The 22,846-nt window shown below is 45.8% G+C and overlaps 1 protein-coding gene across 1 annotated transcript in view; it reads right to left on the bottom strand.

Moving 5' to 3' along the window:
- Positions 1 to 22,846, bottom strand: part of LOC147022487 (unconventional myosin-X-like) — a 304,547-nt gene that overhangs the window by 278,728 nt on the left and 2,973 nt on the right. Inside the window, exons 3-8 of the mRNA XM_085893432.1 lie at positions 22,599 to 22,733; positions 19,243 to 19,367; positions 18,509 to 18,522; positions 18,179 to 18,263; positions 14,276 to 14,379; positions 3,722 to 3,839 (exon numbers count right to left, since the gene is read on the bottom strand). Coding sequence (XP_085749558.1) covers positions 3,722 to 3,839; positions 14,276 to 14,379; positions 18,179 to 18,263; positions 18,509 to 18,522; positions 19,243 to 19,367; positions 22,599 to 22,733 — 581 coding nt within the window. The remainder of the gene's footprint in view (positions 1 to 3,721; positions 3,840 to 14,275; positions 14,380 to 18,178; positions 18,264 to 18,508; positions 18,523 to 19,242; positions 19,368 to 22,598; positions 22,734 to 22,846) is intronic.

Genomic DNA, 22,846 nt, shown 5'->3' with positions numbered 1-22,846 from the left:
GATCAATCAGTTGACTTCCAATCATCAGCAAGGTCATGGAATCCATCATAGCAGTTGATATGAAATCCTTCCTTTTCTCCAACAACTTAATCTCAGATCAATTTGGTTTCAGACCACATCACTATACCTTGGCCATGCTGCTTCAACTCTCCCCAACAATGGATGGACGCCCTCAATGTCAGACATGAGGTCAGGGCTGGCTCTCTGGACATATCTCGTGCTTTTGATACAGTCTGGCATCCTGCCTTGCTCTCCAAACTATTTGCCTATGGCATCCAAAGCCAACTCCACACAGGACTTCCTGGCTTCCTCTACTCTCATTCCCAACATGTGGCTCTCAACAGAATCATTTGATCTTCTCTCCCTGTGAAGGAAAGAAAATCCTCTTTCGTTATTTGCTGATGACTTCGCCCTCTGCCGGGACATCCCTCATCCTTCAGACAGACAGGTTGAGGCCTCTTCCCTCCATTCAGACCTTGACAAAATCACAAGGTGGTCACACTTGGAATATGTCTTTCAATCCTAACAAATCCTACACTCACTATCTCTCCACCAAAGGACTGTTTGGCAAACCCTCCTATCTACTTTAACAATCCTCTTGGGGAAGTTCAGTCAGTTAAACTCCGAGGTCTCAGTATCAGCCACGAACTTTCTTGGGCAAACCACATTTGTAAGATGGCCTCCAATAACAGATGACCACTGGGCATCCTCCATCATACAAAGTCATTCCTTGGCACACCTGAACTTCTATTCACTGACAAGGCCTTCATCCACAGCTCGATGGAGTACTGCCCTCTCCTCTGGGCTTGCTCCCCTGCCTCACAAGGCCTTCAAGATCAGTAGAATATCCATTGATGAAGCTGAGTCTTTGGGCCTATGACTTCGACATTACAGACAGGTTGGTGATCTCTCAGTCTTCCACCGCCTCCTTTCTGGTCTTGCACCCTCTGCTCTTTCTGGGCTTTGTCCCCCCTCCCCTGGGTTTCTGCAGGATGCATGTGGTCCACCATCAACCTCCTACTGGTGCAGCTAACAAAATCAAGGATCACTGCTCACTTTCATTCGTTCCACTTTTTTCCCACCTGTGGAACCATCTTCCACATTCTCTTCAATCTCATACTTCCATCCAGGTTTTCACGACAGCTGTTCATCACAATCTCAGATCATCCCCCATCCAACACCATGACATATTCTACCCCTGATAACCCCCCCCAACCCCACCTTCCAAATTTCCAGTTTTTCCTTCCTGAGAGTTTGCTTCTGTATGTATCTTGTCCACCTAGTGCATCCTCCCCGACCACTTATTCCTCCCCACATCCCTTATCTGTCCCTCAATTCTGCTGTTCGTGTTTCCCCCCTTTCTACTGTTCATTTTGTTCTGTTGCATCCTGATCCATTCAGTGTTGGAGCTCTTCCACGAAGCTCAACGTTGTATCCCAAAAAAATAAACATTGCATGAGAGTTGCTTTTTTGTTTCCATAATTACTTCCAATTATATGTGCAGCTCAGGAATCATTAAATTAGAGAGAAAGCACATTGAACATCAAAAGGAAGAAAAAACAACATTTTATTGAGCCTGACGTTTCAGGAGCTGTCTGGCTTCCATCCTCAGAGAAAGTTATGAAAACAGCTTACATTTCAAAATTCAGTTTGTATTATTATTGTCCTGTGTGCACATGTCTGAGTGCCTGATTGGCTGCCATTCCACCATTGGAGTTGAGGATGGGTTAAGGGGAGGGAACAGAGGTTTGGATTGGCATGTTGGCTTCTGGATTGGAGCCTGTGTCCAGAGTGGTTGTTGTCGTGGGCCCGCAATATTTGTGTAGGTGTCTGCGTAGGGCTTAGTAAGTTGGGTTGAGGTCAACGTGCCTGTTGATCGAGCGGTCATCAGACCACCATGCCACAATAACCTTGTGGCTTGCCTTGGAGGGAGCCGTCCCCATGCCTGTGGCTTGTTCCCACGTGAAAGTGTGGTTCAGGGTACCGTTGTGTGTGGCGATGGCAGAGGATGTGTTGTGTCTGGCTTCTGCGCGTTGGTGTTCAATCAGTCTGGTGACCAACCTTTTTCCTGTTTGACCCATGTAGTGGGCGGTGCCGGGTGCAGTCATGACAGGGGATGTCATAAACAGTCTGACATCTGTCAAATGTGTTTATTTCATCTTTCGGTTTTGGGAGCAATGTCTGAAGAGTGGAGTTGGGTTTGTGGGCAATGTGGACACCGTGAGGCTGGAGGAGATGACTGGCAAGTTCAGATGCTGTTTTGATATCAGGTACTGTGACTGTCTGTGGGCTTTGTTGTTTTGTCCCGCCCTGGTCTTGTTTTTTGCTGGAATTTCGTGATTATCTGTTGGGGACAGTGATTGCATAGCAGCATTTGTCTGACTCTTCGGATTTCGCTGCGTCGATGTTCCCATCTACCACAATGGGACATAGCTCGGTCCAGTCGTGTTTTTGCACAGCTCATCGTGTGACACAATGGGTGGCCATTGTTGGAGTCCAGTATCTTGTCCGTGTGTGTGGGCTTACAGTATACTGTTGAGCCGATTTGGCAGTCTGGTTTCCTGGAGAGTAAGACATCTAGAAATGCCAGTGAGCCTTCTTTTTCAACTTCACAAGTGAATTGGAGCTCAAGTAACCTCGAGTTTAGGTGGGTGTGGAAGCTTTTGAGTTGATTGGCCTTTATGATCACAAAAATATCATCTACATACCATTGCCATAACTTGGACCAGTGCTCATCAATTAGGGTGGCATCCTCAAAGGCTTTCATGATGAGCTCTGCTATGAGGCTTGAGATCGGTGACCCCACTGGTGTTCCCTGTCGTTGGTGATGCATTGTTCCGTTGAAGGTGAAGTATGTCGAGTTCATACACAGACTCACAATGGACATGATCTGTGCAGAACTGAGTTTGCTGTTTTCTGTTAGCTTTGGTGTCTTTGTCGATGTAATTATACAAGGTTTCTGTTGCTAGTCGTGTTGGAATTGATGTGAGCAATGAAGTGATGTCAAAGGAGACCATCACTAAATCGTCTTCTTGCAGGTGGATGCTCTTGATTCTGATGAGGAAATCATTTGTGTTGTGGGAAAAGTGTGCGATGAGTTGTGGGACAGGTGTTTGAAGCATTGGAATAGGTGCTTGGCTAGGTTGTATGTTGGTCTTCCTCTGAGTGATGTGATCGGTCAAAATGGAACCTTTTCTTTGTGGATTTTTGGTCGGCCGAAGAAGCAAGGTAGGAGTGAGTTCATGGGGTGCATGGCCCAAAACTTGGCTTCAGTCATAAGTTTACTTTGACGTAATTTCTGAAGGGTTTGCAATGCCTATCTTTCGATGGCTTGCATGGGGGGGTCTTTTGTGATGACTTGGGATGTCAATTTCTTGCCACATTGGTGAGATTGGTGGAGTGACAACCAATCAGGCACTCAGACACGTGCACACAGGACAATAATACTACAAACTGAATTTTGAATTGTAAACCGTTATCATAACTGCCTCTGAGGACAGAAGCGAGACAGCTCCCAAAACGTCAGGCCCAATTAAAGTTTTTTCGTTTTAATGCTCAGTGTGCTTTCTCTCCAATTTAATGTGTGTGTGTGTGTGTGTGTGTGTGTGTGTGTGTGTGTATAATATATATATATATATATATACATATATAATTATATATGTTATGAAAACCAATGATATAGTAAAGGTATATCAAACTGTATTGCAGTTCTTCAAAGCACCTGCTTCCTGTGCCGAAGAATCAACAAACTGAATGTTGCCAATGTGCAAAATGGCTGCCAGCAACTCCAAGAGGTTCCATTTTTCATCTTCACAAAAACCGAAGACATCCAAGGAAGTCTAATGGAGAGGGAGAAAGAGAAAGAGAAAGAAACACAGAGATAGACTCATTCAAATCTTGAGAATGACATGCAAGGTATTTTTATGGTAACGTCATATCCAGGCCTCTCTGTTCACCCACATCAAGTAACTGTAGGAAAAGGGTGCACATCATGCATTTAGTTTGAAACACTCGATGTGATGGGAAAAGTTGGAGTCTCTTTGATAGGCATTACAGAACCTCCAACATGCAGACTTGAATGGCAATTTGATAAAACTAGGTCCGACCTCATCGTTGCTGCCCTACATGCCAGGAGGCATAATGGGCAGTAAGTAAGTAAGTAAGTAAGTAAGTAAGGTCCGACCTCAAATCCACTCTCCCCAGTTAAGACCGGTCCATCAAACACATCAGCTCCCAGCATTCATTCTCCAATGTACTAATTTCTCTTCTGCACAAGTTCATCACATCTCACATTCAACTTTTTAGATCCATCACCTCAAACTTGGTACACTGATATGTGGTGAGACCAGAGAAAGAAAAACTCACATTCTCCTCCTAGAAGTCAAACTCGACTGATGGCAACCTGCAGTCTCTCCTCACAGCTCAGAACCAATGTATGCATGTCCCATCAAGAGCCAGAAACCAACATCAGGCTCACCTGCAATCCAAATTCTTCATCCTCTCCCCTGAAATCATGTGGGAGTTGGTCAGGTCTAGCTGGTACACATTCCACTTCCATTCTTTCCCTCTGAAAGGATGGAGTCATGCTGGACAATGCCAGATAAAAAAAAGAAGAGTTCTTGAACTCTGCCTTCACTCAAAATGTCAAGCTCCCAAATTCATCTGATCCTGCATCCACCCCTTCCCCCATTACAGAATATTTCACAGAGACCAAGAGCGTGTGGACTTCTCTACCATAGTGGAGAACTTTGTCACTGAGCTCAATACCTGTTCCGCAATTGTTCCTGATGGCATAAGTGCTAAAATCCTCAGGAACTGTGCTTCAATCTCATCATCTCCTCTCTTCTTAACAGGTGCTTATTGAATGGGAAACTTCCTCTTATTTTGAAAAGTTGCAAAAATTACTCTGATCCATAAGGAAGGTTCCAAAACTTTGAGCTCTCAAGGAAGAACCTCTGGAATAAGTGAAGTCCTTTGAATTCTTGACAACACAATCAGCACTTATTTCAGCCTGGCTAGGCCCTTTTCCACATGCGACAGCAGCCACTGGGACCTCCGACGTGAGCCCGTCTCGGTGGCCCCATAACATAATTCACACAAGGGACAACGAAGCCGGGGGCTGCTGACGGAGCCACACAGACCGGGCTGTGTGGTCGAGTCCAAGTCACGTCACAGAATCAGGACAGGCTGGCCATACGGATGAGCGTGACGGGACCCGGTACTCAGACCTCTCTTCCTCCCTCCTCACCGATGGCTTTGTGCCTCTCTCCCACAGGATGAAGGGACTACTGTCAACCACAGGCCCCTCACCGGGGAGTGTGAGGCTCATGATAAAGGGACTAACTGGGGGCGGCGTGTGCTGAGGATTAGATCTCCCGAGCAGGGGGTTTTGTGGCGGTGGGTGGTGTGGGCCATTAACCCTGTGTGTGTTAAGGCTGCCGAACAATTTCTCCAGATGCTGAAAGACGTCCAGCTTCAACCCGATGGAGGTGTAGGTATCATTCGACGAAGCTTCAGTGTTAACTTCGATCCTGCTATAATTGGCGAAGGACACGATGGAAAGTTTATTGATTTCTCATTGCGTTGAAATGAACAAGGGCCTGAAGATTACACACCTCATGGAGCTGCTTGACTTTTGCCTGAAAACGTATTTTACTTTTAGTGGAAAGGTTTACGAACAAAAAAGGCACGCCGAGGGGATCACCAATGTCGGGGATCATCGCGGAAGCAATGCTGCAACGACTGGAATCACTGGTGTTTGATATCAATCGAATGAAGTTGTGGCTACGTTATGTTGACGACACTTTCGTCATCATACAACGGAATATGATAAGCACTTTCAAAGAGCAACTCAACGCCGTCTTTCCTGATCTCCAATTCACAATGGAAGAGGAAGCAGATCAACGGCTGGCATTCTTGGACGCTTTGGTTTCCAGGCAATCCGGGGAGTTGTAGCCAACCATCGACAGAAAGGCATCGAATGCCAGCCAGATTCTACATAATGGCAGCGATGGCTCTACATAATGGCTCATAAGCGATGTTGCATGCGAACCCTTTTCAGATGGATTGAAACGTACCGCAATAATTCGGAAGCCAAAAAAGAAGAAAGGAACTTTCTACAAAAGTTGTTCCATTCAAATGGTTACCCCAACAGTTTTGTCAAAAAGTGTACGCGGAGGAGGATAAACGATGATTCCACACAAACCAAACCAAAGTTCTGGCATGCCCTTCCATATGTGACTGACGTATCAGAAGCTCCCGCTTGCCTGTTAGTCCTGTTTGAAGTCGGCATCGAACATAGACCTGAGGCTACCATTAAACGCAGTATCATAATCTGCCTAACAGAAACTTTCCTCCCCCAAGACGTGTCCGACTCCCAAGTATCTCTCCCTGGTTACTCCCTCCTCCGGTATGACAGACCTGAGTTCCGTCCTGGTGGAGGAGTTGCTCTCTTCATCAAGGACTCTATTCCTCACTCTTCATGCACTGCCCTCACTCCCCCACACCCCAAGGAATACCTCTGGCTACGGCTTCCCCTCCACTCCCACCTCATGTTTATATGTGTACTGTACTGTCCACCTTACAGTGATGACTCCATATACAACTTACTATCCGAAAACATGTAACAACTTCGATCTTCTCATCCAAACTCTCTCTTCCTCATATGTGGTGACTTCAATTGTCATCATGTCAGTTGGCTAGGTGTGGGTACCTCTCTCACCTGTCATGGCACTTCAGCAAAAGCTTTCTGCGACTCATTGGGACTGACTCAATCAGTCAACTTCCCGACCCGGATCTCAACCAATGGTGCTCTATCTCTTCTGGATCTGATTTTGACAAATTTCCCTGACAATATCTGCTGCTCTTCCACCACTCCAATCGGTTCTTCTGACCACGTCCTTGTCAAAGTGGACATCTCTCTGGCTATTATCAGAGAACCACCTCACTGCCGTGGAGTCTGGCATTTCACTCAAGCCGACCGGCAGGGTCTCCAAGTAGCCCTCAAACTTACAGACTGGTCTCCTATCGCAACTTTCTCCAACATCAACTCATCCTGGGAATTCTTTCAAAGAAACTTGCTCTCCCTCATGCACAGATTTATCCCCTCTCGTCTTCAGTTGTCCTTCCCTTCCCCCTGCCCTTGGTTTACTGAAGCTTGTGGTGAGGCAGTTGTCTTGAAACAACTTGCCTTTTCCTCATGTAAAGCAAACCCAACTGAGGGCAATCTTAGTTCCTTCCATAAAGCTCGGAACAAGTGTGTATCTACCCTCAGGAGAGCCAGAAAACAACATCTTTCTCATCTCAAGTCTGAACTTTCAAACCACTCTCCCTCCTCCAAATCCTGGTGGCGTTTAATCAAATCTGTTTCAGGTGTATGTTCCCCCTCCATCCCCTCCCTTACCTCAAATGGCCGCACTGCTGATACCACACGTGAAAAGGCTGAATGCCTAAACTCGGTGTTTGCAGCCAAATCTTGTGTCCAAAACCCATCACTTTCTCTACACACCTTACCCATTCGCACCCAACTGTCCCTGGACTCTGTGTCCTTTTCTTCTGACAAGGTGGAGAGTTTGCTGTCAAACCTCAACTCAGATTCTGCAACCGGTCCAGACAGCATCACCCCACGTGTCCTAAAAACCTGCTCCCCTGCTCTTGCTCACCCTCTCTCTGTTCCATTAACCCTCTCATTTTATTAAGGTCATCTGTCATCTGCTTGGAAATCTGCAAACATTACTGCCCTGCATAAAAAAGGTGCAAAAACAGATCGCTGCAACAACAGACCAATCAGCCTTCTCCCAATCATCAGCAAGGTTATGGAATCCATCATCGCTTCAGACATCAAATTCTTCCTCTTCTCCAATGGCTTGATTTCCGATCATCAATTTGGTTTCAGACCAGGTCACTCTACGCTGGATATGGTGCTTCTGCTCTCCCAACAATGGATGGAGGTCCTCAATGCCAGACAGGAAATCCGAGCCATATCCCTGGACATATCACGTGCTTTTGACATGGTCTGGTACCCTGCCCCGCTCACCAAACTCTCTTCCTATGGTATCCAAGGGTATCTCCACTCATGGCTCGCAGACTTCCTATCCTGTCGCAGTCAACGTGTGGCCCTAAATGGAGTTCTTTCATATCCTCTTCCTGTCCAGGCTGGAGTTCCTCAAGGTAGCGTTCTGGGCCCTGTTCTTTGTCTGGTTTTCATCAATGATCTCTCCAACTCTCTGGAAAATCCTCTCTGTCTCTTTGCTGATGACTCCACCCTCTGCCGTACCATCGGGCATCCCTCAGACCGACAAGCAGCAGCTTCTTCGCTCACTGAAGATCTGGATAAAATCACAAACTGGTCCAACATGTGGAGCATGTCTTTCACATTGAGATGCAGTGGGGAGTAATAAGAGGGGGGGCAGAAGGCAGTTGAGGATTTGAGGAGGTGGAGTGATGAGATGGAGGAGAGAGGGCAGTGGAAGGAGGCAGCTGTGTGGATGTGAGGGGAGGAAACTTTGAGAAAGTTGAGTGAGGGGGGTGAATGGTGGGCGAAGGGTGAGAGGGGAGAGTTGAGGGAGAAAGGCGAGAGGGAAGTTTTTGAGAAAGGTGAGAGGGAAGTTTGGAGGGAGAAGAGTGGGATGGTTGCTTTGAGAGGGAGGCGGTGAGAGGGGTGAGTTGGCATTGAAGTTGGAAAAAAAGAATGGTTGATGGAAAGCGAACATTCACAGCAAACTGGGTTTTTTAAAGTTTTAGTTTGGAAATGCGATTAAAGACATTTGTTGAGGGATGCAATAAAGGCGAATTAAGAGAATGGAAAGAAGAAACGTTGTAACAGTTGGACTTTTTCAGCAAGGTTTGAGGGAAAGGTTGAATTGCGAGCAGTCTGTTGAAGTCAAACAAGCTCAAATGAGCGAAGATCCTCATCCTCTTAATGATGATGTCATAAAAAACGAATATGACGTCTTTGTGATGTATCAGGTTTGCGATAAATTGTCTGTGCTAATGCCCGACTTGATTCCCACAAACAAAATTCAAACAGCTTGCCTAGTTTAGGAGATAATGGTTTAGGCGATTTCCATTAGCGGCGATATTATGACGTCAACCTTTTTTCTCGGAAGAATTTCCAAAATTGGAGATGGTTACTACCTGCGTCTGGGCTTTCTGCATATACATGGCAAGTTTCACGAAGATCCGATGAAAACTCAGGGTTGTGAAACAAAAAATGTCAAAAAATAGGAATGACGTCATAAAGATTGATATGACATCAATGTGATGTATCATATGTGCAGTAATTCATTTCTGCTAATGCCCTGTTCGATTGCCGCAAACAGAATTCAAAAAGCTTGCCTAGTTTCGGAGATAATTTTTTAGGCGATTTCCATTAGCGGAGATATTTTGACGTCATAACTTTTTTTTCTCGGAGGACTTTTCAAAATCGGAGATGGTTACTGTCTGCACAGGGTATTTTTACATATATATGCCAAGTTTCAGGAAGTTTCGATGAAAACTGTAGGCTGTGAAACAAAAAAGTTCACAAGAACCACACGTAATGAGAACCACACGTGTGAAAAAGGAAGATGAAGCATGATAAAAGATAGTTTTTGTTATTATTATGATTATTATTATTGTTATTCTTTTTCGAGAGAGTTTTCATCAGATTCGGTGAAGGAAAGGTTGAAGAAGAAAAAAATTGAGGTGAATGGTGAATTTGGATAGGAAAACGCAGAGGATGGAAACAGATCGCGTGGTTACGGGAGAAGCACATGGTTATGGGAGGTGTATCATCAAAAGTGAATTTATTTCTTCATTTATCTTTAATAAGGATTGTGTAAGATTCAGAAAAGGAAAGGTTGAAGTAAAATTGTGGAGGTTTATGGTGAATTTGGATCGGTAAACGTGGAGTGAAGCTGATGGATCGATGAAAAGTATCAGGAAGAGGGTAGATAGACACGTGGTTACAGGAGGTGGATAGTTCGGAAGGCTACAAGGAAGATTATTTTTTGATGGATTTTTGAAGATTAGGTAAGATTCAGGAACGGAAGGTTGGCGGAAGAAATCGTGAAGGTAATGGTGAGAGTGGGTCAGCTCAAGTAGAACAAAGATGGTGTGCCAGAAGAAGAAGAAGAAGAAGAAGAAGAAGAAGAAGAAGAAGAAGAAGAAGAAGAAGAAGAAGAAGAAGAAGAAGAAGAAGAAGAAGAAGAAGAAGAAGAAGAAGAAGAAGAAGAAGAAGAAGAAGAAGAAGAAGAAGAAGAAGAAGAAGAAGAAGAAGAAGAAGAAGAAGAAGAAGGATCAGGACTCATGGGTAGGCAGGGAGAAAGGTCGTTTTATTATGCTTTTTAAAAATATAATTTAAGACAAGAAACAGTGTTTTGTTGGGAGGGTATAGATGGGGCGCATTGGGAAAGTGGGGAAAATAGGAATTGAAGGTAATAGGGAGAAAATACAAATAAAAACGATTGCACACCTGGAGGGGAAGGACAGGTAGGCCTCAAGGAACCCGGTAAGACAAGGTAGACAAAAACTCACAAAAAGCACGATTTTTGAAACAAAACCGAACTAGGAACATACAGTAACATGGAGGTGAGAAAATAAACAGTTAAAATTGGACAAATAACGACTGGAAACTTAACTTGGAGAAAGTCGGCAGAGAACCCTGAGAGATCCTGCCGTCGCTCCAAACCCAAAACCGGAAGTCGGAAGCTTTACCCCAGTTCAAAACCGGAAAGTTTACCCCAATTTCAAATGGTTCTCCACAGCCTGTTTCCACAAATGAAGGTGGATCACAGTTGATTAGAGGCTCAGCAATAGGGATTGTAACACCCTTGACGTCCAACTCGACAGCTGGTGGATCAGCCTGGTAAAACCGCTCAAAGTAACCGGCCCAGCGGGCCTTCACTTCAGACTCCTCTGTCAAGAGCCTACCACCCTCTGCTCTAACTGCAGTACACCGAGGGATGGGCTTGAAGGAACGCAATGCGTGAATTCCCCTGTAAGCAGGACCAGAATCACTTGACCATAGGTGATGCTCTACCCCCTCACAGATTCCTCGCACATAGGCCTCCTTGTCCACCCTTGGTGCACGTACAGTTTTGTGCCTCAGCTCCCTGAACAGCTCAACTCTGCCATTCTGCCTGGCCCTGCGACTCTGCTCAATGGTATCCAGTGTCCCTTGAGAGACAAAATTCTTCTTCGCCCTTCGGTGAGTTCCAAGACGTCCACCGGCAACATCATGAACGGTGGTCTTGAAGGCGCTCCACAACTCTTCAGGATTCCCCAAAGCACCCAGGCCCCCCAAATCCCCACTTATCCTGTTCACAAACTCCTCAGCTACCTTCTCATCCTTGAGCTTGCCAACATCCAGCCTAGGATGGGATGGTACCATTCTCCCGGATTTAAGCTGCAACTTCAGGGTTGCCACAACAAGCCTGTGGTCGGTATTGAGGAACTGAGCACTCTGGTAAATCCTGCAGTTCTGAATCGTCCTCCAGCGAACATCAACGAGCACATGGTCAATCTCCTTTGCCGCACCACCTGCATTGGAATGCCAAGTCCAGTGATGAGCCTGTTGGGCTTAAACCATGAACCAGCCACACCAAGTCCATGACTTCTTGCAAAGCCAAGGAACTTAGTGCTATTCTGGTAAACAGTTCTAGACCCATGGGGACCAACACTGTCTCAAAACCATCCCTATCAGTTACAATTGATGCAATAAAAATTCCCCAAGACGAGAAGACTATCTCACCCAGGGCACGGATCAACCACAGACTCGAGCGTGGCATAGAATGCGTCCTTCACGGTGAGATCACTCGCCTCAGTCGGAGCATAAACAGAGACCAGGGAAATGACACCCAAGGAGTGATGAATCCTTAATCTCATAATACGCTCGTTGACCGGTGTTACCTCAATTATCATTGGAGTCAGTTTATTGGACACAGCTACAACAACTCCTTGGGTATGGTAACCATCAGGGCGAGCAGAGCAATAGTAGACGTAACCACTCACCATGATCTCGCCAAATCCGGTCTCGCCGCAATTGCTGCAACACCGATGTTCAAACCCTTGAGCTCAGCTGATAACAGAGACAGGTGATCATCCTCTCTTCAGGATAGGACTTTCCAGGCACCCACCAAAAAGGACCGCCACAGGTTAACCCAAGGAGAACACGGTCTGGTGGACGACACCACAACCCCGACACACACGACCACAATCTGACCTGGGAAGGTTACCCCATGATTTTCCTCCTTTCATCAAAGAGTGGGGTTCCCGAAGGTATTGCCCCAATCCTGTCATCTGGTGAGCTGTCCTGCGAAGGGCAACTGCACAGGAGGTACTCCCACGGAGTGGGATTTTAAATTTATTTTTGCTTTTTTCATATTTTGCGGATTGAACGGTTTTACGGTGGCCAGAGTGCAAATCCTGCCACCAACCTCCTAATATAAAGTAACCAACTGTAGGAGGACATCCGCAAACACAATTGGGCACTGGATATGGATGGCCGTTGGCAGGTTTTGTTTTTAATCCTGCTCGTGTCCACATCATAAACCCTCCTCACCAGGAAACCTGCTGAGAGATACGTTTTAGTCACCGACAACCCAACTTTGAAACAGGTTAGTTCAGGTTTACATGATACCTGCAGCAAGTCACAGATCTGATCTGGCCTGATCTGACAATAAAAAAAATTGGTTGTCCATCTCCAGTCATGGGTTGTCCATTGGCATGCAAAATTTCAGCTTTCTTCGTCACCTGGAAGGTATCAATCTTTCATATCAGTCAGTGGGTGAGTCCGTGGTTCGAAAGAGCTTTAGATATTTGATGTATACACTGCAAGGCCAAAAGTATGTGGATGCCTGCATGTTCAACATCTCATTCGAAAATCATGGGCATAAATATGGAGTTGGTCCCCCCTTTGATGCTAAAACAGTCTCCACTCTTCTGGGAAGACTTTCCACGAGATGTTGGAACATTGCTGCGGGGATTTGCTTCCATTCAGCCACAAGAGCATTTGTGAGGTCTGGCAGTGATGTTGGGTGATTTTCTGGCTCGCAGTCGGCATTGCAATTCATCCTAAAGGTGTTCAATGGTGTTGATGTCAGAGCTCTGTGCAGGCCAGTCAAGTTCTTACACACCGATCTCGACAAACCATTTCTGCATGGACCATGATTTGTGCACGGGGGCCTTGTCATGCTGAAACAGGAAAGGGTCTTCGCCAAACTGTTGGTAGAAGGTTGGAAGCACAGAATCGTCTAGAAAGTGATTGTATGCTGTAGTGTTGAGATTTCCCTTCACTTTAACTTAGGGGCTGAGCCCGAACCATGAAAAACAACCCCAGACCTTTATTCCTCCCCTACCAAAAACTTTACAGTTGGCACAATGAATTCGGGCAGGTAGCGTTCTTCTGGGTCTGCCAAACCCAGACTCGTCCGTCAGATTGCCAGATGGTGAAGCGTGATTCATCATTCCAGAGAACGCGTTTCCACTCCTCAAGTCCAATGGTGGTGAGCTTTACACCACTCCAGCCGACGCTTGTCATTGCATATGGTGATCTTAAGCTTGTGTGCGGCTGCTCGCCCATGGAAACCCATATCATGAAGCTCTCGACGAACAGTGCTTGTGCTGATTTTGCTTCCAGAATCAGTTTGGAACTCAGTAGTGAGTGTTGCAACTGACGACCAGACGATTTTTCCGCGCTACGTGCTTCAGCACTTGGCGGTCCTGTTCTGTGAGCTTGTGGGGCCTACCACTTCGCGATTGAGCTGTTGTTGCTCCTAGACATTTCCACTTCACAAAAGCAGTACTTACAGTTGACTATGTTCGCTCGAGCAGGGCAGAAATTTGACAAACTGACAAACCATCCGATGACGGTGCCACGTTGAAAGTCACTGAGCTCTTCTGTACGGGCAATTTTTCTGCTAATGTTTGTCTATGGAGATTGCATGGCTGTGTGCTTGATTTTCTACACCTGTCAGCAATGGCTGGGGCTGAAATAGCCGAATCCACTTAATTGAAGTTGTGTCTGCATACTTTTGGCCATGTAGTGTATATTTTCCTGAAGAAAAAGAGATCTCGTGTTTTTAACACAAGATGCGACCTGATTGATGTTCCACAATCTTAACCAGAAAGCAGGACCTTCGAGAAGGCCAAATCTTGAGCCCAAGTTTCACGGGTCAATTAAGGGAAACTTTTCATCTTTTGTTTGTAGGTTAAAAAGGTGAAATAAACCAGATTTGGCTTCTATTGTATGCACACAATTGGGATGTGACCACCATCCGTGCTATCGCAAACCCACCATGATCTTCTTAAAGGTATTTCTGTCATTGGCATCATCTTCAGACAGACGGTCGAAGCAGTTGAGGTAGTGATAACTGCTCGATGTGGTTAGAGACAACCGCTCTGTAGAAGAATGAAGATGGGAAACAAAATAATATCGCAATATCTGTTGTAAAATTAATTTCAGCAAAACAAATAAATAAATAAAAAGGTTCGTCCAATCAAATAAATTGATATATTAATCAAAGACTGTTGTATTCAAAAAAAAAAACCATACGGAATAAAAACACATCCAACCACGAATTGCAATAATTACCGTGGAACCGCGACATTCGCGGATTCGACAAACATGGACCCCACATATTCGCGGACCCCACATATTCGCGGTTCATAAAATGTGACCTGCTTCTACACGGCCTTGTAGGCACAAATAACCATCGCCCACCATCACTACAGCATACTTCTATCACCTTCCATAGCCATCTCCTACAACCATCTCTTCGAACACTTCTATAACCATCTCCCACCAGCCGAGCACAAACAAATGTGTGCATAACAGTTCTACAACCACCTCCCACCAACCATGCATAAAGCACCTCCACATGTGCATAAACCATCCCCTGCCACTATCCTCCACAAACCATTTCAGCCATCTCCCAAGGCATATCGTGTGCTTTCGACACGATCTGGTACCCTGCACTGCTCACCAAACTCTCTTCCAATTGTATCCAAGACAATCTCCACTCATGGCTCGCAGCCTTCCTCTCCTGTCGCAGCAAACGTGTGGCCCTAAATGGAGTTCTCTCATCCCCTCTTCCTGTCCAGGCTGGAGTTCCTCAAGGCAGTGTTCTGGGCCCAGTTCTTTTTCTGGTTTTCATCAATGATCTCTCTGACTCTCTAAAAATCCTCTTTGTCTCTGTGCTGATGACTCCACACTGCCGTTTGATATGTCATCCCTCAGATCGGCAAGCAGCAGCCTCTTTACTCTCTGCGGATCAGCATAAAATCACAAACTTGTCTAACACGTGGAACATGTCTTTAAACCCTGACAAATCTCACACTCACTACGTCTCTCCGAAAGGACCGTCGAGATACACCCCCCCCCCCCGCTTCCTCCCCCAACTTTCAATCTACTTTCTCAACAATCCTCTTGAAGTCCTTTCATTCAAGATTTTGGGTCTCACTAATTGCCATGATCTTTCCTGGGAAAGCCACATTTCCAAGCTGGCCTCCAAAGCCAGTCACCGACTGGGCATCCTCCATCATGCAAAGTCCTTCCTTGGTACACCTGAGCTCATGACCACACACAAAGCTTTCATTCACAGCCTGATGGAGTACTGCTCTCCCTCTGGGCTGGTGCTCCTGTCTCTCACCTTTCTCAGCTTCACGCTGTGGTAAAACCAAGGCATTTAGGATCATTGGTATCTCCAGCGATGGGGCTGAGTCTTTGGGTATCACACACTCTCACCGCAGGCAGGTTGGTGTTCTGTCTTCTACCATCTCCTCTTCAGTCTCCTCCCCTCCCCCCTGCTCTGTCCCCCCAAATATTTCCGCAGGGCACTCAAGGTCTGCCAGCAGCCCCCTTCTGGTAAAACTACCAAAATCAAGAATCATTACTCACAATCACTCTTTCATTACTCTTTTTTCCCCACCTTTGAAACAAACTCCCACTCTCTCTTCAATCTAACTCTTCCCTCCAGATCTTCAAAACAGCTGTTCACCACCATCTCTTATCTTCCCCCATCCAAAACCTCGATCTTTTCTATCCCCGCTAATCCACCCCAAACCCACCTCCTTCAAATCCCCTGCTTTCGTTCCTGGAAGTCCCTGTAGTGTCCATCTTGTTTACCCTGTGTACCCCACCCCCATCCCATCCCTCTCCCTTCCACAGATCTGCTCATGTCTCTGTTCCGCACTGTTTTTCCTTCCCTCTCCCACGGCTTTTGTCTCCTGCTCCCCTAGTTGATTTGCTGATGGGTATATTAAGGGGGAGGGGGAGGGAGAGAGAGAGGGAGGGAGGAAAGGAGGGGCTAGCAAGGAAGGTGAGGGAACTAGGATGGAGGAATAGTGAGGAAGGGGAGGGGCAGGGAGAACGACACCTCAACAACCATTGCTATACACTCTGGGAGTGGGGGTGGGAAGGAGGAGGATCGGGAAGAGAGAAAGGGGAGAAGAGGGAAGTGGAGAGGGGGAGGAGGTTTTGAAGGAGGTAAGAGGGGGAGGGAAGACATTGTGAAGGGAAGGCAGCATGAGGGGAAGGGAAGGGGTCGTGGGGGTTTGGGAAAGCAAGGCAAGGCAGGTGAGAGGAGAGAAGGGAAGGGCAATAAAGTGTGCCCAAACAGCAATATTTTCTATTTAACTGCCAGGTTGCACATTTTCAGTGAACGAGCCACCATCCAGGGCACCACACAACACACGCATGCCTGGATGTGGGGTGAGTGGGGCCTGAACTTTGTTCAAGTCAATCGATATATTCAGTGACAGTGAGAATACTTTTGCTGTGTGTGGCCATGGCTTTCAAGGGAACAGCCAAGCAACTTATAGACCAGTCACCAAGTGGCTTAAGCACTCAAGCAAGCACTCCAAATAAACAATTGATAAGGAATGGCAGGTTTGGCAAGATCAGACACCCAAAAACCATTCACCCGGCGACGCCTGACATATCAAACAATGTCCGAATTGGATAAATTAACACTTTCTTCAGCAGTCGGAACTACTGTTGTGGTCAACATCAATAAAGAAGTTTAAATTTTGAAATTTGGCTCAGATCAAGTGATTCTAGAGGTTATGGCATGTGCGGAAATGAAATAAAGCCAAAACCGCTGCCATTTCCAGGCATTTATAAGCATTGCAATGTACCCAGCATTTCGTAGCTATAATGAACATCCATGCATTCATTGGGACCATACTCAGTGCAGAGCGTTGGTGCTGCCTAAGCAGTCTCCTTGGCTATTGGGCACAATCCTGGACGGGTCGCCACTCCGACACAGTATTCCAGTGTGCTGGCACTCATTTTGCCGACCTCGGAAGGATGACAGGCAGAGTCGACCCCACCTGGTATTAATTCAACAGCCAGGGGGGATTTGAACTCAGGATCCTAGGATCCCAATCCCACCATCCTAACCATTAAGCCACCACCAAGCATTATGATGAACAGGCATCAATAATATGAGAGTAAAGTGGAAGAAAATTTTTTAAAAAGAAAAAAAAAAACAATCGTTAAATCGTTGCAACCCGTTCCAAGTCAAGGCATTGTTAAATAGGCCAACAGCAACAAAAAAAGACGAATTATGACCACAGCAAGCTGACAAACGGCTTTCAGGGGCTGACAGTGGCTGACACCTCGATAAAGGATAATTAAATAATGCTGTTAATTATCTTCAAAAGGGGTGTTTAAATATACCCAAACACCCAGTTTGTTTATATTAATGAACGCAAAGTTTGGGGCCGTGAGGTTTCATGGTTTTGGAGTTATGGAGGAGACTGACAGACTGCTACACACTGCCATTTATTAGTACAGATTGATGCATATGAAAACAGAGAAATTTCAAAGGAAAGGAAAGGAATGAAGAGCTCACTCAGTACTTGAATGCCATGTTTCTCAAAATTAGAGGCAAACTAGTTCACCATCTGGCCACGTCCCGGAGGACAAAAGGCAGTGGGAAATGCACACTGCTCTCGTGATTTGGAGCCGCATGAAACAGAGCCGTTTGTTCAATTTCTCTCGTTTATCTCCTTAAAACATGTGCAAATTATCGTGGTACCGTGTTTATAAACACAACTAAATGTGAGGGTAAAGTTGGCATATCCTACAGTCGGTCCAAATGATTTCAATATCAAGAGATGCAAGCATTCCGGCTTGCTTTCCCATGGTCATGTTGCCGTGTGATGACACGTCTTCCCAAATCAAGAGTCTCTGTACCTTTCTCACTTTCTGTAGCTCCAGCAAAAATGGCATAAAACACGTGAAAGTTCCTCTCCCGGATGCTCTGTCTCACCACGCGGTTCTGAAATGAGTCGAAGGGAATGCTCTCAAGAAAAAGAAAAAAAAAACACATTTGTTTTGCATCATACAGTCCAAGTAAAAAAGTAACCCAAGTCGAAATTACGACTAAAGAAAAGTTAAACCTGAGAAGCATGAGAAAACAAGGCCAGATAGTACTGCTTGCAGATTTAAATGGCACCGCAAAGCATTCGGGGTTATTTCAGGCCTACCGCAGATGTATGGAACTCCCCTCCTCAACCTGCTTACCTTCTCCAGCAAGTCTGGAATGATCGGTTGTTAAAGAGGCAAACATCAGCAATGAAATGTTCACAAATTTCTAGAACAAACAGCAACATCAGCGACATTAAAACCGAATCGTCGACGGACAATCCGTGCACCTTCCCGGAGTAGAAAGGTACAACTATTATAAGAAAATGAATTGCGCACCCTGTGGCATGCCTCGCCACAAAGCACCTGCAAGTCGTGTTACCCCACATGAGAGTCCACAACCATCATGGCAATGGGTTTGGTAAACTTTTTTTTTTTAAATTAAACATTTTAAATTTAAATACAGGGCGTGGATTTTGACCGATTGATCGACACAAGCACTTGGGAGTGCAGCGCGATGAGAACCATTGCCATCCAATGGAGACGTCACACTCACCAAGTTAAATTTGCTGGAATGCAGTCAAATGTTCATCAAGTATGGTCACTGTTAAAACAATGACTGAATGCATGTACAAATCCATTTTGGGCCTTAATGCGGAACATGCAACTGACCAGGTTACCAGGAGCGCTCGATGTTTCTCCAAAGATCATAAAAGGATTTGTAAAATAAATAAAAACGATTGTATGCTTGCATATTAAAATGTACTCATTGCATAGGGAACCGCCGTGAAGGTTCTGCGATTGACTTGACTTGGAGTCCTCACGTGGAATTTTAAAGTATGATCACGAATCAAGTTTCACGACGAGCACGAATCTCATCGAACAAAGGATACAGGGAATTTGGCATCCTCCCTGGATTGTTCCTTGAGGTGAGAAGTGCAGCAAGGTAAACTTGCCAAAACGACTGGAGTTTCCGTTGAACACCGTCCGGGCATTTCCGAACGCCTCCAGTAGAGGCCTTACAAAAACATAAGGAGGAAAAGGCCCAACTCATGTTCACATATGCGTTGGCAACTCAACCAAGATGTTGACGATCGTTTTTCCTGCGCATTCTCAGCATCTGGTTGTCACCAATTTCTTATCCTTTGTTTGTGTATTTTAGGTTTACTTCTCTCAATTTTCCCTCTGAAGCCCAATACTTTGGAGGCAAAGACAAATGGGGGAAATAGATTAACAAAAAGCTGGAAGGGTCAATTGTTCACACAGGATTGAGAAATTGGTGAGTGCTTTACTGGCAATGTTTCAAGTGTACCAAGAGAGATTACACACACAAAGACTGTACATACATACATTATACGCAGGTGTCAGGGGATGAACAAACGACGTTTATCGCCCACGTCCCTTGGGTTTAACCCACATGCTATATCCCTTATTTTTGTCTCCCAAACTCACATTGCTGGAGATAGCACCTTCGGTGGTGGAGGTAATTATTTAGGCTGTCACGTTCCGATCTGCGACATGATGTTGTTCCAACGGACAAAATAAATAAATAAATAGAAGTACTAAATCTGGTGTGGGACAATCAAACTGATGGAAAGTTTGGAAAGCGAGTCTTCATGAAGGCTCGAGTGTCAGTCGGCATTGGAGGACAGGAAGCACGATGAATGGTATCAACAAAAGTATGCTGACCGCCGCGGGAAGCAAGGAGAGGCTGACGTTTCCGGCAATAACCCTTCATCGGAGCATATGATGGAGACGGGTTGGGGCAAAAGTTGAGAGTGCACAGGTGAGCGAGTCGCAGGTACAGGTGTGAGAGCACATGGCATGGGAGTGACTTATTTTGACACTTCACAAGAGGGAGAAGAGCGAGCATCTTTCATACACGGCACACGACTTACCAACACAGTCTGGCTTCCAGACGGAGCAACTCAAGGGATTATTTTGACAAAGAAGAGATAAGAGCGTTCAGTGGTCCCAATACAATGCCAGAGTGGGTCAACCTGAAATCGAGAGGTTTGTAGGTCTCATTGAAACCCAAACTTCATCTCACCAAGATCACAAGATTAAATTCAAAAACTTTGTGGATGATGTATTCTTCTTCTATTGTAAGCAGGACTGTCGGTAGTATCAAACTCAGGACTGTCGGTCGTATCATATGCTGGAGGTGCAGCTCTGCCGCTGATGCAGTGCCCCCTGTGGGTTATAGGGGGAATTTGTAATTTGTTCAACGTGCTTAGCTTGCTCGCTCTTCGCAAAGAATATTGTGTGATCTTCAATGTCCACAAGTAACTTGTTCTGACATAACTGGTCGACCGGCTCAACATCTTTCCAACGGATGGGACACGTTCATGCCTTGCCCTGCCTGCAAAAACAATTTTAAAAATAAAAAAAGGGATGGCATTGAATAGCAGGGTTGGGATTCAAACCCAGGCGAGACAGCTCAGAGTGTGCATACCCCTCAGCTATCCTGCCAGCCATGGATGACTTCCTTAAATGTGACAAATAATCCACTTAAGGTAAAATACCGATTGATGCACATCACCACATGTGATCACCAGTGAACACGGGGATCCCATCTTGCTGAAGTTTTCGTCTTTCCCACCCGTTGGTCAGTATGCGGAATGCTTGCTCATGAAATGTCTACCTGTCCAATGCCGGTACAAGTAATGCTTCAGTTCTCTTCATCTCCAGTCCCAAAATCCACTCATTGCTCACCTCCACTCATTCGCTCTTCTTTTATTTTTCTTACCTGTGGAACCCCCCCCCCACCCTCCCTCACCTCCTTCCAAGCCCACCTCTTTCCGGGTGTGCAATTCTTCCTTCCACTTCTGTGAATGAGAGTTTGCGGCTGTATCTATCTTGTTCACCCTCTGCATCCTCCCCTTGCCCTCATTCTTCCACACATCCCTTCTTTCTCCAAGTCTCCCTCAATTTAGTCCCTCAGCCCCGCTCTTGGTCTCACAGCAGGCTGGATGTGGTTCATTCTCCTCCGTTTGGATTCATACAAAGGAATATAATTTCTCAAATCCTCAATCACAAGCTGATGACTATCACATGGAGGTTTTTCACAGAAGAAAATTAAATTTCCCAATCGCATGCACGTCCATAGGACAAAAACTCAACTGGAATGCACCTCCATCCAATGATCAGTTGTACCTAGCAGCAGCACCACCTGAACATTACCGCCACTTGGCAATGAAGGTTGGTGTTACTACCTGACACGGTGAAATTATAAAAATCTCGAGGGAAGGTACAGAATGGCAACATCACACCACAACTTTTGAAATGTCCTTCATACGTTGGGCTGTTGGGATAGCTCAGAGGTAATACACCTGTGAGCACTCTAGTCATTGATGCAATTCCTAACCCAACTCTAACCTGTCATCTTGGTGCATCGCAGGCAGGGTGTTGCATGAGAAAGTATGCCACCCTTCAGACAACATCTGGCTGTCACAACTACTTGCATTCTCTTGCGAATATCAACGATGCCACGGTACCCATATAAAAGGTAGGCCAAGGTGTGCCAGCAAACTGAGAAAATTAGAAATTCTTGCCATAATCTCCTGCATCGGCCACAACTGGAGTGTCAGAAGTGATGCAACCAGCCACCGGGTGCTGCATACGCGAGGAAAGGATCAGGAACTGGAACGGCACACTGTAGAGCGCATATTTCCACCAGGCTAAACAGCTTACTTTTTGTATCTCACCGATTGTCCGGATCTGCATCAAGACCTCCAAAATCTAATCACCTTGTTCTTGTCTCCCAAACTCAACATGTCCACCAAGTTTCATCCAAATCCGTCCATAACGTTTTTGATATATCATGCGATGCATCATTTTTGTCCTCGTCACAAACCCGACCTGTCCACATATGGACGGATTTGAACGAAACTAACGTTTTGAGATATCCTGCTCACAGATAGACAGGGGTGAAAACACAACCTCCATCCATCTCTGGTAGTGGAGGTAATAATGTATTCCCAAACTTATCTACATATCTTCAGGGAATATCTCTCACTACCTGCAACCTTTGGCACGTTCACACTCTATTTGTGGCTTTCATGGCCTAACAAAAGAAATCGTTTTGCGTCACCACCACCAAATCATGACAGGCAAATCAATCCAAATGAGTGATGTTGCGTAAGGGTTTTCAAGATGAATTGCGATTCACAATAATTTTTATCATTTCATTTAAGTCCGTATTGCAGGTGTCACGCCGGCTTTCCCTCTCGACAAGGGGTTCACTCACCCACTCTGCACAATGGACGACGACACGCTCCTCGCCCGCTTGTCCACCCCCCGGACGGCCCCATCGAGTCCGTGTCCCGCGAGGAAATGCAGAATGAACTTTGCACTCTCCGTCTTCCCAGCACCACTTTCTCCACTGTTGAAATCCAGGCACCAGAGGACACTATTGGAGGATGTTCAGCACGGCACCATCGTTTCCCTTTAACAAATTTCACCCTGAAACAGTAGCTAGGTTTGACGTAACCTTCA

The sequence above is a fragment of the Eptatretus burgeri genome, chromosome 8, assembly GCF_056783735.1.
Source record: "Eptatretus burgeri isolate ZD-2024b chromosome 8, Ebu_testis_v1, whole genome shotgun sequence".
Taxonomy (NCBI): domain Eukaryota; kingdom Metazoa; phylum Chordata; class Myxini; order Myxiniformes; family Myxinidae; genus Eptatretus; species Eptatretus burgeri.
Note: the sequence above shows the minus strand (reverse complement) of the source record. Positions and strands in the feature narration are given on the sequence as shown.